This window comes from Platichthys flesus, chromosome 4 (genome assembly GCF_949316205.1).
Source record: "Platichthys flesus chromosome 4, fPlaFle2.1, whole genome shotgun sequence".
NCBI classification, from domain to species: domain Eukaryota; kingdom Metazoa; phylum Chordata; class Actinopteri; order Pleuronectiformes; family Pleuronectidae; genus Platichthys; species Platichthys flesus.
The window spans coordinates 7,251,167-7,268,557 of NC_084948.1; the positions used below are offsets into that span (position 1 = coordinate 7,251,167).

Here is a 17,391-nt window from a genome sequence, read left to right on the forward strand (position 1 = left end):
TGATTCAATTAATTCAAATGGACAGTGGTGAAACGTAGTCCTTGCCAAGTTAATAAAAGTACTGAATGAACTATGCACCACCGTAATGTAAGTGAGGATTAAATGACAGGATGTTCAAACTAATATGGAATTAGATTTGACAACAGGACCTGTTTCCTTCACGTTCAGATCAGCGTGTCCTCCGGGGGAATGCTGGTGCAGAAGCTCAGGACAGGAAACCTCCAGTCTGACATGGGCCGCTACGATGGCACCATGGTCTACGCCCAGCACAAAGTAAGAAGTGAGCCTGAAAGCGCAGATCAGTGTGTTAACGCACTGCAGAGACTCTCAGTCCTCAGGAAACAGTTTAATTTCATGTAGAGAGAAAAACATAGACCGCAGGGTAGATGTTTGCAGTAGTTATTGCAGCTGAGCCCTTTATTGGTCTTAGAGATCATCCCTGAATCAGATAAGTGCTTGCTTTCCCCTTGTTATAAACAACTGTAAAACTTATTAGAAGTAATAATGGTGTGGTAACATTTTGATCAAATTCAATTATGCATGAAATGCTGGAAGAGGCTTAAGGTTTATAATGGACAAATGCACACATGTTGCATATGGATCATAAATCTGACAAAGTTTCACTGCAAAACGTCCCACAGAGCTTCTTCTTCTAAAGTAAATGTCAGATAAATCCTGTTCTATGTGATGTCACAGATAGCAGCAAGGACACCGGTGTGATGAGTAAAAGTGAAGATAGAAGAAGTTTGGTTTTACTAACAGTGGCACGTCAAAGAGATGTGTGTGCTTTACCTACTTACTTAGTGTGTATGTGTGTGTGTGTGTGTGTGTGTGTGTTCCAGAGGCAGCAGGTGGTGCTGACAGAGCAGCTGGCAAAGACTCACCCAAACATCCACTTCTCCGTCATGCATCCTGGCTGGGTGGACACCCCAGGTACCGGCCACTCACACATTCTTGAGTTAACTGCCAACACCCTTTGGACAAATTGAACAAAAAAAAATGTTATCCTTATTCTTCTCTTATAATTACCCATGTTTGTGTGTCTCACTCTGTGGCTCTGTCTCTCTGCCCCAGCGGTGGCCAATGCCATGCCAGACTTCCATCGCTCCATGAAGGAGAGTCTGCGAACCCCTGAGCAGGGGGCTGACACTGTGGTGTGGCTGGCTGTCTCTGAGGCCACAGCCAAAAACCCTAGTGGTCGCTTCTATCAGGGTATGATGCAAAATGTGAACAAACTCAAATGCTTTGTATGTATGTGTGAGTTTGTTTAATAGGGACTTGTTGAAAGAAAGGTTTCACAAAACAGAGAGAGGTCAAATTTAAATCATCCAAGACTTCAAAAACTGTCAGCTGTGGGTTGGATGGGGGGGCATGGTGTGTGCGTGTGGGTGTGTGTGTGTGTGTGAGGGTTTGGCCTGTGTCCATTGCAGCTGGAGTGGACTGCTCTTGGTGCCAGATACTGCCAGAGAGTACAGTGCCTCTATAAGTGCTTGCATACAAACACACACACACACACACACACACACACACACACACACACACACACACACACACACACACACAAATAATATAATTGTAGGCCATATCTTCTCAGGCTTTTAATCATACATCTTAAAACAGATGTGACATCGCATTTCGTGTGGCATTAAAAAGCCTGCCATTTAAATTGGTGAACCCTGCAGAAACCCTGCTGTGTGTGTGTTGGGTCTCAGCTTCAAGAGATGCCTGGCGTCTGAGCCTGTTGCCATTGGAGATGAGGATTGAAAATGAATCCTGTGTTTGCACTTGATTTGATGTGTCACATGACCTTTATTGCCTTTTAAACACACACCACATCAATGTTGACCCTCTGATACAACACGTCTGCCCCGTGACACCATGCACAAGTTAGTGTCCCTTAACATTAGAAGCACACTAGGGATTAAAACATGTAGCCAACAAACAGACCTTGATGTTAACATGTGCTTGTTGTTTGTGTTCAGACCGAAAGATGGTGCCCACCCACCTGCCGCTGGCCTGGTCCCACAGCTCCCCCCAGGAGGAGCTGAAATTAATGTCTCTGCTGGAGGACTTGGCCAAGACATTCCAGCCTCACTGAGACACTGGGACACTGGTCATTACGTCCAGGACCAGTACTAACGCCATCGCAACAGAGAAGATCTGCTTCTGTTGTCCAAAAAGCATTTGGTCTGTTCTAGAAAGGGACAAATGGAAACCAGACAGACTAGACTTACCTGTAACCAAGGGTTTAACACGCTTTTTAACTATTTATATGAACAGTTTGTTTTTCTTACTGTGAGCTCGAACTTATAGGGATGAAAACCTTTGAACTTTTATGAGGGGTTGATATTGAGGCTGCTTTCAGTGTGTTTTATGAGGTTACACAAACAACCATCCAGTCTGTTGCTGTTGCTTTATGAACATTGTGGATCAGATGGGAATCTGATGTGACCTAAGTCACTCCATTATAAACTCAAGATACCTGTCATGTGCTCAGTCTGATGTTAGTGTCTGAATAATTAACATGCATCATGTACACTGAACAGCTATGTAAGTAACTCATGTATTTGCTATAGTGCAGCGTCTGTACTGTGCAGGTTGAGCTCAGGCTGGAGATGAAGTGTTCTCTCCATGAGCAGTGTGCCTCACACCACACAGCAGCATCACTTCACATGTGCAATTTAACCTTTGTATTTATCTGCCCAACACCTTTAAAAAGGCCTTTTACTCACTGGTGTGAGGTTGTCTTGTAAACGTATGCTTCAATAAAAAAATCATTACTATTTTTCCTGTGTCATTGTGCCGCTAAAAGAATATATAAACAAATCAGAATATGTTTAATAACCCTGTAGATCCCTGATGATGTTTTGCATGAATTAGTTTTTACTCCCACCGGGAGCGGGGATGAGATCAGTTTACCAGTACTATCGACCGACTAACAGCCACTTCAGCTAATTAAACTTGCCATATAAAATTGCAGATGAGCTTTAAGAACATAAAAAGACCTTAAAGCATCATCTCTTGATAGTTTTATACTAACAATGGCTCAAATAACTATGTGTAATATTAATTATGTCACTATTGGTGATGATCCCATAGAGAGCTATCACACATTTGATGATTTAAGAATTATGATGAAATCCACTGTATTCCAGGGGTGGAAATGGCAAACAGGCAAAATTAGCAACTAGCCAGTGAAGAGCTTTGAAACTAGATCACCACAAACACAGCTCCAAATTAATGCTAGTTTTCTCTTTGCTAGCACATCACAACAACAACTGAATGGTAGCTTGAGGTGAATGTTGGGTTTACAAGAAGCTGAAAAAATCAATTCCTATACCTTCAATAATATTTGGTGGCCATTAAGTGAACTGCAGTCACCATCCTGATGCTTCTTCAGGTGCGAGCGAGGGAGCCTCCTCAAAATGCTCAAATTTTACCAATAAGACAGGTCTGTGACACTAACACTTTTTTTTGTACATTGTTTATTGTTCTTATGATGATTATGTGTTTATCTGGCTGTTTCCTGACACAATGGACCACACTCCACTTGTAAACTAAATGAGTTAGTGTTACAGAACGTTTCGCTCAGTAGCAGAAAAGAGGTGCTGAGGCAAGGCACTCGGGATCGAGCACATACGTCACACACTTGGAGTTTATTTTGGGCAATCTGCAGTCAAGATGGCGATCAACCAGTCAATCTCAGGCCATATGAAGAGGTTAAATACAGCAGATCTGACACTGCAGTTCATTGAGTTTTCCTTTGCTTCATTAAGGAGCGTCCAACATTTCTGTTTTGTGACTACAGGGAAATAAAGACTATTGGACATGTACAAAGAAAAGTAAAACAACCACTTAAAGAGTGATAATAGATACTTTACTACAAATATAAATATATACACTACATGAACAAAGAACTGGAATGTGACTGCAGTTTTGAAATCAGAAATCCCAACATATTAATGCTAATTTTTCCTCACTAGCAATAAGGCAAGCATCAGTCTATCATTAGACGATATTAGCCGCTATTTACAAGGACGCTACATCGGACAAAAAGGTTCCGTTTGATTCAAAGACAAAAGACAACCGAGTTGTGCAATTAAGTGCTCTGGTGAGGGTGTTATGAGAAATCCTTGATAACAGATGCGTGTGTGGTGTTGGTGGGGGGGAGCTCGCAACAGGCAGAGATGAAAAGCAAAGGACATATTCAGAAGCACTGAGCACTGAGTGACAAACCTCTAAACGTTGTATGTGTCCTTGTCTCATTAAGGCTTTTTAAGAAAGGGAGTCCATTCAGGTGAGTTGGGCGACTGCCCAGTTACCATGCGCCTTTATGGAGGAGGGAAATTCAATTTACACCAAAGAAACTTTATTAATATTTATATTTTTCAAATTACAGATGAAAAATTATTCTCACGAGGCATTCGAGAATTGACACCATGAGTGCTTTGTTTGGTATCTACCTACATAAGTTTTCTGAGAGGGTAATGCTGTGCTATATATATTTTTTTTATTTATTACCTCTAAATAAAATTTAAAACACAAAGGTGAAATTGTCACAAGTCAAACACCAAATCAAATCTCGAATTGTATTCCCACTGATACACTCCTGGATGGCTGTGACAGGAAGTCTTCAATGCACTGAACTCTGGGTAATCGATGAACATTACCCAGAGGGGCTGTCTGTTAGAACGAATAAGAAGTTTCTCGTGTCAGCCCCTCGGTAAAAACTGAGCTAATATGGGAACACAGCAAGAGATCCTCCACAGGATTCAAACGTGATCTCAACAGCAGATACTTTAGATCGCGCCTCTGTCTGCTGCACCACCTCCAACTTTTCTGTGTTGTGAACTCGTCTAGGTGGAGAATCTCCTGCTGCATTGTTCATTTGTCAAAGGAAAACTGCGGAGAAGGTCTCGACCCAATAGTGCAAATAAATATCCTCTGGAGCTCATGTTTAGCAACATATTCAAATTTTTCTCTCCCTGGCTCACACAAGATAATAAGGTGGAGGCTGGATCGGTGCTGCCATGCAAGCATCTGACGATTGTATCAACTTCCTGCCGCAGCATCTTTTTGTTAATCAGGAGATTCCCGTCGTCGAATAAGATGCCTCTAATAAGATGCCTCTTTTCACGCCTGATGCGTCTCACAATCACACAACAGTGACGACTAACATGAAGAGCCCCCCCGCCCAGTGACAACCTACTGATGTAAAACCTCCTGAGAGAGATTTAAGGCCAGCTAGTGAAAGAAACCATAGAGGAAGAAAGAGACAGAAAAAGCTGATCACTTTGATCAGTGAGAGTCATTTCAAGCAACTATCTACTGTACACAATGTAGAGCTATATACAAATGATTTGTTTTTTTTTGTACATGTTAAACGGAGTAAATGCAGTTAGTGGGCCATTACATTAAGGAAGAGAAGGTAGTGTGTTTTTACAGGAAGGGCTGGCCTGCGATTTTACAGTGCAAGGGTAATAAAAAATGACCTTTGTCAAAAGATATATTGAATGTAAACACCAATATCAATTCTGTCTCTCCCATTAGAGAAACGATTACAATACAAGCACTCACACACACCATTGTGCTTAGGGTTCTGTTTCAGATTAGCACAAAAAGTAAAACGTCAGTCACACACTGACAGTGAAATTAAAGATTCCTTGATGTGAAGCAAAAGGAATGTGGAGGGCTACAACACAAACACACACACACACACACACACACACAAACATACTCTCACACACACACATACATACATACATGCAAACACACACACACACACTGGAACATTCACCCAAAGCAGGCCAGGATGTAGCTGAAGATCCCAGGTGCGACGGGGAGATGTGGTTTACAGAGGGGTTTAAATGAAACTGGAAGAGTGGCCGCAGCGCGAGGGGGGGGAAGCATGTTGTGGGCTGGGTCAATCAGCGTGGAGAGAAGCCTGTTGCTAAGCTACAGCCAACCACCTGCGTCATATCCCAGATCTGTGGAGACAAAACAGTCAATAATGGTGACGGAGGAGGCCTGGTACAGAGCTGTGCATTCATTGTTGCTAGAGCTGAATCTTAATGATTTTTGACAGATTATTTACACTAAGTAATACAATGGAGTTAAATATACAATAAATGTGAGGAACAAATGAGAACATGTACATGTGCCAAACAACAATTATTATCAGTTACTCTGTTAATTTGTCTTTAAGTCCTTAAAGAGGTTGTTCTGTTAAAAAAAATAAAACTCAAGTCCCTGGAATAAAAATGTAGGCAAAATCCTAAAAATACAAAATCTGGAACAAAGGTATCATTTATGATAATTAGCAAATATATATTCTTCTTTTGAATTATGGACTGCCTGCAGCAGAGTGAAAGCAATGATATTGATTTGATTGGTTTTGGTTGGAGTGTCTGCAGGCTTCAGTGTTTGACACATGCACCGGTTATCTGGTATCAAAGAGCTGTTGTTGACCTTAACAATGCGGTCGCTTCCACAAGTGACCATCAGGCCTCTGGATGGGTCCATGTCCATGCGAGCGATGTTGTGCTTCCCTTCGTGGAACGAGGCCAATGCTGTTCGACTGCTCCACACACACACACACACAAACACACACAGACAGATACACACAGAGACACCATTAAATCCGAGTTGCCCTCAGTGCTCTGGAAACAGGAGTGCAGTGTGACTAAATTGCATTCTACAGGTTTTGAGAGAAGCCCTGTACTCACTCTTCCTCTTTGATGGTGTCAAAGCAGGCGTCACACACCCGCACAGGGAATTCAAAGCCCATGATTGGAAACGTGGAGCGTTTGGTGCTGCATTTTCCACACACAGCTTTGCCGCACTTCCTGCAGTGGTGCTGTTAAAGGAAACACACCCAAACGTCAGTATGACTCCTGACTGAGGAAGTGACCGCCGCTCAGGACACTGATCACACTCTCCTACCTGTCTGAGCCCCATAGTCTTAGTGTCCCACATCTGCTTGATGTTCCAGAAGAAAGGCTGCTCACACTTCTGACACGAGTCGCTGTCCAACCACTGAGGCGCCTGCAGAGAAAAAGACAATTAAAGGTTACAATTAAATATGTAAAGGATTAGATTAACTCTCTAAGAGCTTCAAAATCATATTCACCAGGACTGAAACACCCAACAAATTGAGAAAGAAAACTTCTAATACTTTGACCATTCTACTGACTGGTCAGGGAACTTGTCAGCAATAGGGACACTTATATATTACTTATATAGGGTATTTAAGCATTTATCACACAGTAAATGCTGTATCTGATTGTATTTGTACAATCAGATACAGCAGAATGCTAACCTCTTCTCTCTTTGTGTCCATGTTCCACACTGCCATGCCTCCGTCGGCCGAGCACGACATCAACTGCCTCGTCAGCTGGAGGTAGCGCAGCGCCTGGACTCGTTCGCTGGGGGCGCCGACGAAAGGAGAGAAAGAATGAAAAGCGAGATAAGTTGAAATGTTCACAATCAAAACAAACACCTGGTTCAAACCCACATTTATCAATATCTTCACTGAGGAAATAGTTACAGATAATCCTCACAGACCTCAGCAGTTCCTGAGCTCTTCCAACACATTGTTTTAATTTTACAGGCACATTTTTGTATATGGTTCAACCACAGAGTTATTTCCAGAATAAAAACACACTGCACACTAACTGTTCTTCTCCGATCACTCAGTAACTAGCTGATAAATGAATTGGCACAGTTTAATGTTCAGCAATTGCAATAATGTTTAAATGTATATCAATATATTGTTAAACATTGTGTAAGTGCAGTGAGGAGCTAAAGCACATCATTGATCTACCTCAGATTTATAAAATATTTTGTTGTTTTTCAAGTGTTTTTCATTCACTGCTCATAAAGAAGTGAGTTTAAAACCCCAATCTTAACTCAGAAGCAAAAATAAGTCTGTGTATTCAATGCATATTAATGAGTTAAAAACAAGAAATGAGTGAGAGGGGACACTAAAAGAAAAGAGATAAGTAGATTAAGTTTCTGTCCTGACTACAGGAGCTTGACAGCCCTCATTTTGATGGCGGTCTTTGAGATACAAGCTTCTGTAAATCCTGCTAAGGTGCGAACAGGATACAGACTCTTACTCTGACACGCGTCGGTGCACCTGGGCTTCATTGATAACTCCAGTAACAGGGGGGAGCTGAAATAGGAGTTGGTGAAATATGCTTTTAGACAGGAAAGAGGAGATAAAAACATAATCAGCACCTGGGGACAGCTTTTACTCACACCAGCTAGGCCTGCTACTGACAAGAGAGTGTGGGTGGGGATGAGTGTCAGGGGGAGATAGAGAAGACACTGCTGTGAGGAGAAATTAAGAAACTAGACATGTGGATGTGGGAGCCAATTTTCCTAATCAAATCCTTAAGCCTCCTAATCCCTGACAGAAACAAGAGGAGGGAAAAGCGTAATCAACCCTCCCTGCATGTACGAAACACTGAACAACCTACTGGTGGCCCTGCAACAATAGCGTCCGTCCTTTGCGGCCCCCAATGTCCCACATGATGATGCTGTGGTCGGAGGCACCTGAGAACAGCAGCCTCTGGACAGGGTCCCACCAAAGAGCTCCTACACTTCCTGCAGGGGTCAAAAGACAAGAAGACAGATTTGTTACATGTGCGATGTTGAGCTGCAGGAGCTTGTTGAAAGGCAGCGTCATGTTCTGACCTGCTGGCTCCACCCTGTGCCTGCTGGAGGAACTACAGGCAGTTTCAAATATACACAAACCATGGTTGGAGCTGGAGGACCACCCTTCCTAGAAGATGCAACATGACCCGCTCAAGTTCTGTACCATATGTTGATGGACCTCCTGACAGACACTATTACATTACAGTATATTACTAGTAAAGCAGACATATAAACACTTTGTCTGGAAAGAGCAAGACACATTCAGTGGAAATCATCATAGTTACTGTGGCTTCAGAAAGTATTGTGACCCGCTTTACAATTAACCTTAATTAAATAACATTATAATGTTTGCCAATTAGTATGCAATCGATTACCCACAAATATAATAGTGTAATAACCAAACCTTTATAAATCAGTACTTTGTGGAATCCCTCGGCCGGGTGATTTGTTAAACTGTTTTCATTCTTGGTGGAGTTATTATAAATGTCTTCTATTGTCTCCAGGTCTAATCAACCAAAGTATTTAAAACTCTGTGTGGGTGTGCAGAGAAGTAATAAACATTGCTGGTGATTCATTATATCCGCTGTCATTAGTTAAAATTTGGCTGCTGTCGGTTCCTGTGCACGCTGCATGCTGATGTCACCACATGTCAAAGGTAGTTTGTGACAGCGGTATCGCCCCTCTGTTCCACCTCTGTACTATCCCTAGTTTAACCAACAGTTTCAACAAAAACCAACAGAGTGAGACGTCACATCACAACACTGTCAGGGGCGGCTTTCTCCCCATTGAGCTCTGACTCTTCGTATCAGTAAAGTACACTCAGAAACGTTATACATTTGAACCATGACCCATGTTTAGATAAAGAAGCTCATAAAAGTCTAGATGAGTTTGTGTTATTTGAAAGTGTCATATACACAGGCTATCTAGAGATACAGTCTAGGGTTCACCCGAGTTTAGAAGCAGTATACCTGTTATTTTTGGGGTAAAAGACGTAAATGTTTTTGGTTACACTGATAAACTTGAGGCGATTTGTGCCTCTTATAGACAGAAAGTATTTACTCAAGTACATTTTGATGTATTTGTTCTTTACTTACATGTCTGCTTGTGTGACTTTACACATCGACTACACCTCAAGGTACATCGTCTTTACTCTCACTATATTTAACTGGAAGCTGTGGATACTTCACTGGCAAACGTTTGAAGAGCAGATCACATGACAAGCTCAGTGTAAATATTATTTCGCCATGTATTCTGTGAAGCAGTTTGTAACTATGTAGATAAGTGCTATACAAATAAAGTTATTATTATAATAATTAAATATTACCGCATTACCTCCCTCTGTAGATAAGTGCTGTACAAATAAAGTTATTATTATAATTAAATATTAGCTCACTGTGAATAAAGGAGACCAAAGAGAAGAATGTTGTCGTTGTGTTCCTAGCCCTGAGCCTTGATTCAGCAGTTGTCTTCAGCTGATCGACCGGACAACAAAGACCATCTGTCTATTCTTCTACACCTCAAGCTAAACACTCATGGTCCTCAGACTGGGAATAAAGGACCAAACACTGCTCTGCCTTGTAAACCACAAACATGAAAACATTCTTCAGTAAAATATTCAGCTCTAGAAGTCAGATCTTTCATATGATGAACAACAGCCTGCAGCAGGTGGTGGAGGAACCATTACACTGTAGCTGCATGAACCGCAGGGGAAAGCTAACAGTGCAAGCTCCACTTATAGCCACATTATCAACTGTTTTACTTATGTCAAGTTATTAATTTACACAAGTATTTGATTCATCAGCTGACATGAAAGATAAGAAATACTAAATTCCACATGTATACACAGGAGATAGTTTAGGTCCTGTATATTTATATTTGGTCCCATATTATATTATATTATTAACTCTGATGTGAAGTCTGACTTGTCCATTAGGTTTGCCAAATTTGATCAATATAAATTCAATTTAATATTTGAATGGGAGACCAGCTTGCACCCAGCTCCCACCCTCATTTATATGTATTATCAGTATAATTAGAATCCATTACCATCAGCACCAGGGCACATTTACACATCAAAGAGTGAGGTAGGACATTTTGCAGAGGACAGTTTACCGTCCAAAAACTGTGAACCTATAACAGGCATTTTGATGAGATGGGTCCTCCCTTCAAACTAATTCTTGTGTGTTGAATGCCCAAAGAAGAACATAGGGAAGTATTTGTTTCACACAGAGCAGTATCCCTGGCAACTCATTTGTGTTGTGGGATTCAGTTTCCTGACACAGCAACAAGTACACTGAGCTGCTTGAATACAAATCTCACATGCTTTGAACCCTAAAAATAATGATATCGAACTGACAGTGAATCAAATGTGTAACAGTAACTTTGAAGAAGTAAGGATTTAGTCTACGAAAGACGCTTTTTGTTTTACAAATATAGGTTTAAATTAAAATTTAAATGTCGAATGTTCATACAAAAACAACCATTATGAAAAGAGCAATGTGCATTCAAAACAATACAACAATATTTTAAAAAATCAAATGTCAGATTTGTGGTGACAGTGGATGCTAGCAGTTGCAGGCTATGGCCCAAACACTAGCAGCTCTCCTGCAGTTACAGTATCTAGCAATTCTCAATGGTAGTTGCAGTAATTAAAGATTGAAATGTTACCACTAATTGTTGGGAATTAACACTGGGTAACTTGAACAGTAAGAATCAGGAAAAGAATTCAAACAATTTGAAAATGCTAAATGTTTGTGGTTTTATTGAATTACCTTTTTTTCGTTTATAATAAAGTCCTGTGGAGCAATCTGGTCGATCTATTATTTATTGCAGCCACACCTGCATATATCCTAACCCAACTTCGCTGTGACAACTGCTCTGTGCTACTGATAAATGTGATACCTAATTTGAAGGTGTGTTTGCCGAGTGTCCTTACCTTCATGACCCTTCAGCGTTGTGATTATAGTATACGTCTGCTTCTCCAGTTTCAAAAGCGTGATCTGTCCTGAGTAATCGCCGACAAAGGTGTGCTGCGTCTCGTGATCGTATCTGGGTGTACAGTCAGGGCTTCAACTGGCTCCACGCGTCACAAAAACACTTAACAGAGCGATACTGGTGCGCACAAGGATTGAATGAAGGATACTGTAGGCAGGAGGCCCAGGCGGTGAAGTAGTGTCGGCCCAGCATGCTCCCACTCTGGGTGCACATCCAGCTCACACTCTTGTCATGACCAGTGCTCACCACCCACTCACTCTCCAGGGAGAACACCATATCCGACACACGGCTCTGGTGGGCTGCAAAACACACACAAACATACAGATAAACACAGAGAAGGAGAGAGCGTGATTTACGGGCACAAGTCACGCTGGTTCAAACATCAAACACGATCACATATTTTTGGTCTTTATATTCAAGGCGTCATGGATGAGCACCATCTCAGACTTCCTTTGGACTTCTCCCATCGGATCCCATCAGAGGCACTGCTTAGCCACACAGTAATCCACACTAAGACAGACAAATCCCTTCAAACTATTTGTACTCCCCTCAGTCCTAATGGTCCACTCCAAACTGTATGAAAGACAACATATAAACCAGAAGAACCACCCTACACTTGGATGCCTCTATGAACAAGTCATAGTGTAGCAAATATGGTGCCTAACACTCCTGAGTTATGACTTTTGGCATCACTATGAAATTGACCTTTTCGATACAATAATACCATCACTAATCCAATTAGACATCTGACTGAAATTTCAAAGCATTTGCAGCACCATTATAACCCAGACAGCTCCAACTTAACTACTGTACACCTGTAATTGTGCCATTTTATGTAACACTTCAATCATACAAAACCTTGCATGCTGTTTGTAATTGTTTAATTCATTTTAGGAAATATTTTCTTGAAAACAGTTGATTTTTCCTACTTCAAAGATACTTTCATGAGAGAATTTCAAAAGAATTGAGGGATAAAGTCGCTGCTAATTACAATGCAAACTGGACAGGCTTATTAACTGTATTACACCTCACTGATCAGTGCTATACTGCCTTAATCATGTTCTCCAAATAACACAAAGCATCACTGAAAGGGATTCATCTTTAAGTGCCCAAAATATTTATAAGATGAAACATTAGAATTGGTGCAAAAGTAAAACTATAATCAAGTAAAATATTATGCATTTTCCTGCCTCGTGACCAAACCACAGCCACGAATGGAGCCTGTGAAGCTGAAACTTTGATCCTCTCCCTCTTCTCTTCTGCTGCCTCTGCTTCTTTTAAGTTTCTTCTTCTATTATCTACTGAAGAACAGACTTGAGTTCAATTATTATTACGAAAATCCATATTTTGTGCAGCGTGTGCAAAAGACACTTTTCAAACACTGTTTGCTGCTGTATACTAATGCAGCACAGATTCTGTTCAGTAAGTGAAGTGAACTTCAGAGAGAAAGGTTCTTCCAAACTAAATTCCAAAGTCATTTACTCATAGAAAATTTATAACCTCACAGTTTTCGCTTATGGGAAATTTCCTTGTCAGTAACTCTGTGGAAATTACATAGACACATGAGAATGTGATCTGATTGTGAGTCATGTTTTTTTGCAGTTTGGTCTCTGCTGCTTGATTCTCTATTACTGCTGGAAAACCACATGGAACATTCGGGCGGAGACGAAGCATCAGGCTGACCCCCCCCCCCCCCCATGTATCCAAACCGAAGATTTCCGGTATGGGCCTTTCGGTTCGCTACGCACGTCAACCGAACTGATGCAATGAGGCCACATGCGGAACTTATTTGTGTGCATCTCAAATTCCAAGTGACAACAAAGGTCCTGATGTGCCGTCGGCATAGCGACCACAGACAGACAGGAGTGTGAAAACCCTCCCTCATGATTTAAGTCCACTTAGTGGGAACCCTTCAGTTTCACAGTCAACTATGAGAGGACGGACAAAGACAAGTGGATTGTACAAAAGCCATCATTGTGCAACTGCTATCGTACATGTAGCTGGTAGCACATTGAACAAGCTGACTCAATTGAAACGGCACCACCAGAGTGATGCCCATTGACACTGGGAATAACACTAACATTAGTGGGACAAGGAAAAATCAAGTTCTGGGCAAACCCAGCTCCCTGCTGCATTGAGGCTGCCGCTTGCAAATAATTCAGACCGTGTCAAAGCAATACCGAGCGACATTGGTGTTTGTATAGCAGCGGACATGCAACCGTTCTCTGTTGTTGAGAACACAGGGTTCAAACAGACACTGAAAGTAATCAAGCACCGTTCGAAGTTCCCTCTCATCCGCATTTCAGCCATTAAGTCACCCCAGCCCTTTTTAAACATCTGTCCCTAGTGTGAGAGTGTCCTCCACAGCGGAGACATTGTTAGTGTCAGCAGAGATTCAAATCATCTGCAAATTTTGTTACTTTACTTTTAAAAAATAACCAAATGAAGGTAAAAACAATTCCCAGCCCCAGTCTGCTCTGTTAACTGTACTGACTGTATATGGCTGCTTGCTTGAGCTGTTGCTTCTTAATTGTCAACAATTGTCGATAACAGACCTCTACAGCGAGGCTGAGTATCAAGGGCCAGAACCTTAGTGGAAGTGAGGCCCTGTTCAGACCTGGTACTAACATCCATCCTGAGGGATCTGATCACGAGTGGACAGCTCTATTTGAATCTGTTCACACCCCGTCATTTTGTTTGTGGCCAATGCTACAATATCAGTACTGATCAGAAAATAATTATTTCAATTTTCTTTTCAAGTGTGTAAAATCTTTCTTCATATAAGATCTACACACAGCATTGATTCATTCAGCCCTTCCTGACGTTGCTCGTGCTTTTTCTCTCTTGCTTATGACACATTGACAGACACATCTCTAAACTCAAACATTTGGTCTTCACTCACACTGCCTGTTGATAATCATTGCTGTAATCCTTTGTTGTGTTTTCTGTTGTTACATTTACTGGACAGTTGCAAGGAATTTGTCCTGATCTCAAATTCTCACCTGGATACGTTTTGACATGGCTCATCTTGTTGAAATCTTCAGAGATGAGAAACTCCTGGAGGGCAAAGCAAACACACACACACACACACACACACACTGTCATCTCTAAGCACCATTTGGCCCCCGACAGGCATTTGGAGGAGGCCAAACATTGACACTGTGGCCCTTTTTTAACCGGATATGCAGCTGTCTTTCTAACTCATATGTTTGAACTACTAAAAGCTTGCAGCGAGAAAACCAGGCCATTTGCTGGAGTTAGTGTTACTCACCACAACAGCTCCATTGTCCTGGCCTATGAAGATGCGTCTGCTGTCATGGTGGTATGACATGCAAGAGCATGGAGCTGAGGGAGGAAGACACAAAGATTCTCTATGAGCAGCGACTTCACTCTATACATGCCGTGATGCAGAGACGCATTTTATTGAATGACTGGAAATATTTTTGTTCAACACACAGACAAACATCCTTTTTTGGCAGAGACAGTATAGTCTTACTTACAGGAGACTGTGTGGTAGATACTTGGCCAGTATTGACCGCTGTCTCTCTTCAGCCATACCCGAATCGTTCTGAGGGAACAAGTCAAAACATCCCATTGATGATCTGCTACAGTTCGTCTCACCAAGTCAGATTCTCACATGAGGAGTTTCACAGGAAAAGGAGAAATAAGACTTTTCAATGGAAATATCCATGAAAAAAGCCTTCACCAAGGACTAGGAATTAATCCTCATCTGGGAAACCAGCCCTAAATCTTTTCACACACAAAGCTTGGTTCTGTTCATGGAGAGGTACTGAGTGGGGGAGGATTAGACATTTATTAGTTTCAGTCAGTTCAGATGGTGAACATTACTGTTGAAACACATTAAAGAATTTAAAATTCAGCACTTCTGAATGTGAATCTGATCTTTACCAGCGTCTACTACTTTGTTGTATACACCATAACCAGCTTTCAACTGGTTTTTGACCACCATTAACATCTACTGAGCTTAAGAAGATATAACCATGTGGTGCAAGTTTAAGCAGCCCTAACCATGAACAGAAACAGGACAGCTTTGCAAAGACCATATGTACTGTCAATGATTTAAGTGCACTGAAAACAGTTTCAACCTTTTTGAGGAACCAACCTTTTTTAAGGTCTTACTTCTACTCCTGTAAGAGGTCTGCAGAGTCACAGCACAGGCGTTATGAAATGCAACTACTGTTTTAAATCAAGGAAGCTGAATGTGAGAGTGCTGCATCTCCGACCGACAAACAACTTCCCATTTCAATATCAAGTGGTTTAGATGTGCGCGTGTTGGAATCTGCAGCACATTTCTTCACAGCATCTAATTTCCTTTAACGCTGAATGAGGATGTTGCTTCTTCACACTTGAAACCGAGCATGACAGCCACCATGACACCCTGTGACTGGACTGATGTGACTGATACGGCTGCCTCAGTGATGTCAGTCAGGTTCAAGCTTCCTTCAGGGTCCTGCTGGAAACATGGGGCTGATTGTAATCCACCACCAGAAATCTATTTACTACTGTGACCAAGTTATCCAGGTGTAATGATCAGAGAGACCATAAACATTGTTGTGTCCTGCTTAAACAACAACAAAATAAAGCAGATTACAAGGAGCACTTGAAGGCAGCACCTGGTTAGTTCGGGTTATGTTTACAAAATTAGCAGGAGTTTACCAGCTAGTACGCGTTGGGTTAATAAAACCTGATCCGACAACTTTAAACACGGATACGCGACGCAAACAATGATCCCTATGTACAGAAGGGAAACAACATGTTTATGTCCGGTTTTGTATTGCGGAGGGTTGGTAGTTTGTTCCCGGATATTCCATGGAGAGAACTCCCTCTTGATGGATGTCTACCTCCCTCACCCTTCTGTGCTAAGCCCGGTTTCATATATTACAACAAGTTCAAAAAGAGCAAGATGAAAAGGTTTGTTATCTTTAGTTTTGTCGCTTTTTTCTCACCCAGTGCACCAGGGATTAAAAGCGTAATGACCAGCAAATACACGGATCCCTGCTAGCTACAGCTACAGGCTACCACTAGCCTCCTCGAGCTCACCTGTCCTCGCTGACCGTGATCACTCCATCCTCCTTCGGGATCAGAACGGCTGCGTTGACGGCGTCCGAGTGGCCCTCGATCTTGTTGAGGAGAACCGGTCTGGCGGTCTGGGGCCTCGAGTGAATCTCCGCAGCCATGACTTAACCCGTGGCAGCAGCAGTCAGTGTTTTGCTCCGGCTGGTCTCTCTCCTCAGTCAGAGCCAGCGAAGGAGGATCAGCTGACACACACTGTCAGGATTACCGTAACCCCCGCAGCTAACGCGCAACGACTGGATCACACGGGGACACGAGAGGGGTGAGCTTCAACAGATACCGTAATACGCGCCCAGCAAGTAGGTCAGACGCCCCCGGGGTCAGAAGGTTTCACAAACAGCATACAGAGAAAACAGCTACATGCGGCCCAGGCATTCTTCTATATGATCAGGATGACTTATACATGTTGATCACCTCCTTGTGCCGAGGGTTAAAGCGCACCGGTGATCCACATGGTCCCCACGAGTGACTGTATTCACAGACAATCTTTGTATCTGAAGTCTGTAGAAAAATCCGCGCTCTCTTTAAATATCAAACAATAGGAATACAATTAACTATACAGTGCCATACCTTAACAATAGACTCAATTTGTTTGGTATGCCTCTGCATGTACATATCTAGATCTCTAGATCTAACTTTTGTTCG

General features: G+C 42.0%; 2 protein-coding genes across 2 annotated transcripts in view; one reads left to right on the top strand and one right to left on the bottom strand.

Annotated features, from left to right (window-relative positions):
• Positions 1 to 2,123, top strand: part of dhrs12la (dehydrogenase/reductase 12-like a) — a 6,428-nt gene extending 4,305 nt beyond the window's left edge. Inside the window, exons 7-10 of the mRNA XM_062385684.1 lie at positions 169 to 273; positions 843 to 933; positions 1,075 to 1,212; positions 1,983 to 2,123. Of these exons, the coding sequence (XP_062241668.1) occupies positions 169 to 273; positions 843 to 933; positions 1,075 to 1,212; positions 1,983 to 2,098 (450 nt within the window). The 3' untranslated portion in view covers positions 2,099 to 2,123. The remainder of the gene's footprint in view (positions 1 to 168; positions 274 to 842; positions 934 to 1,074; positions 1,213 to 1,982) is intronic.
• A 1,737-nt stretch (positions 2,124 to 3,860) lies between these two features.
• Positions 3,861 to 16,911, bottom strand: wdfy1 (WD repeat and FYVE domain containing 1). The gene is made up of 12 exons (XM_062385683.1): positions 16,714 to 16,911; positions 15,153 to 15,220; positions 14,924 to 14,997; positions 14,655 to 14,709; positions 11,801 to 11,951; positions 11,594 to 11,706; positions 8,481 to 8,607; positions 7,319 to 7,424; positions 6,943 to 7,044; positions 6,726 to 6,856; positions 6,469 to 6,577; positions 3,861 to 5,987 (listed from the first exon to the last, which is right to left on the bottom strand). The coding sequence occupies exons 1-12, from the start codon at positions 16,848 to 16,850 to the stop codon at positions 5,928 to 5,930; spliced, it is 1,233 nt and encodes a 410-aa protein (XP_062241667.1). The 5' UTR covers positions 16,851 to 16,911; the 3' UTR covers positions 3,861 to 5,927.
• Between the last annotated feature and the right edge of the window lie 480 nt (positions 16,912 to 17,391).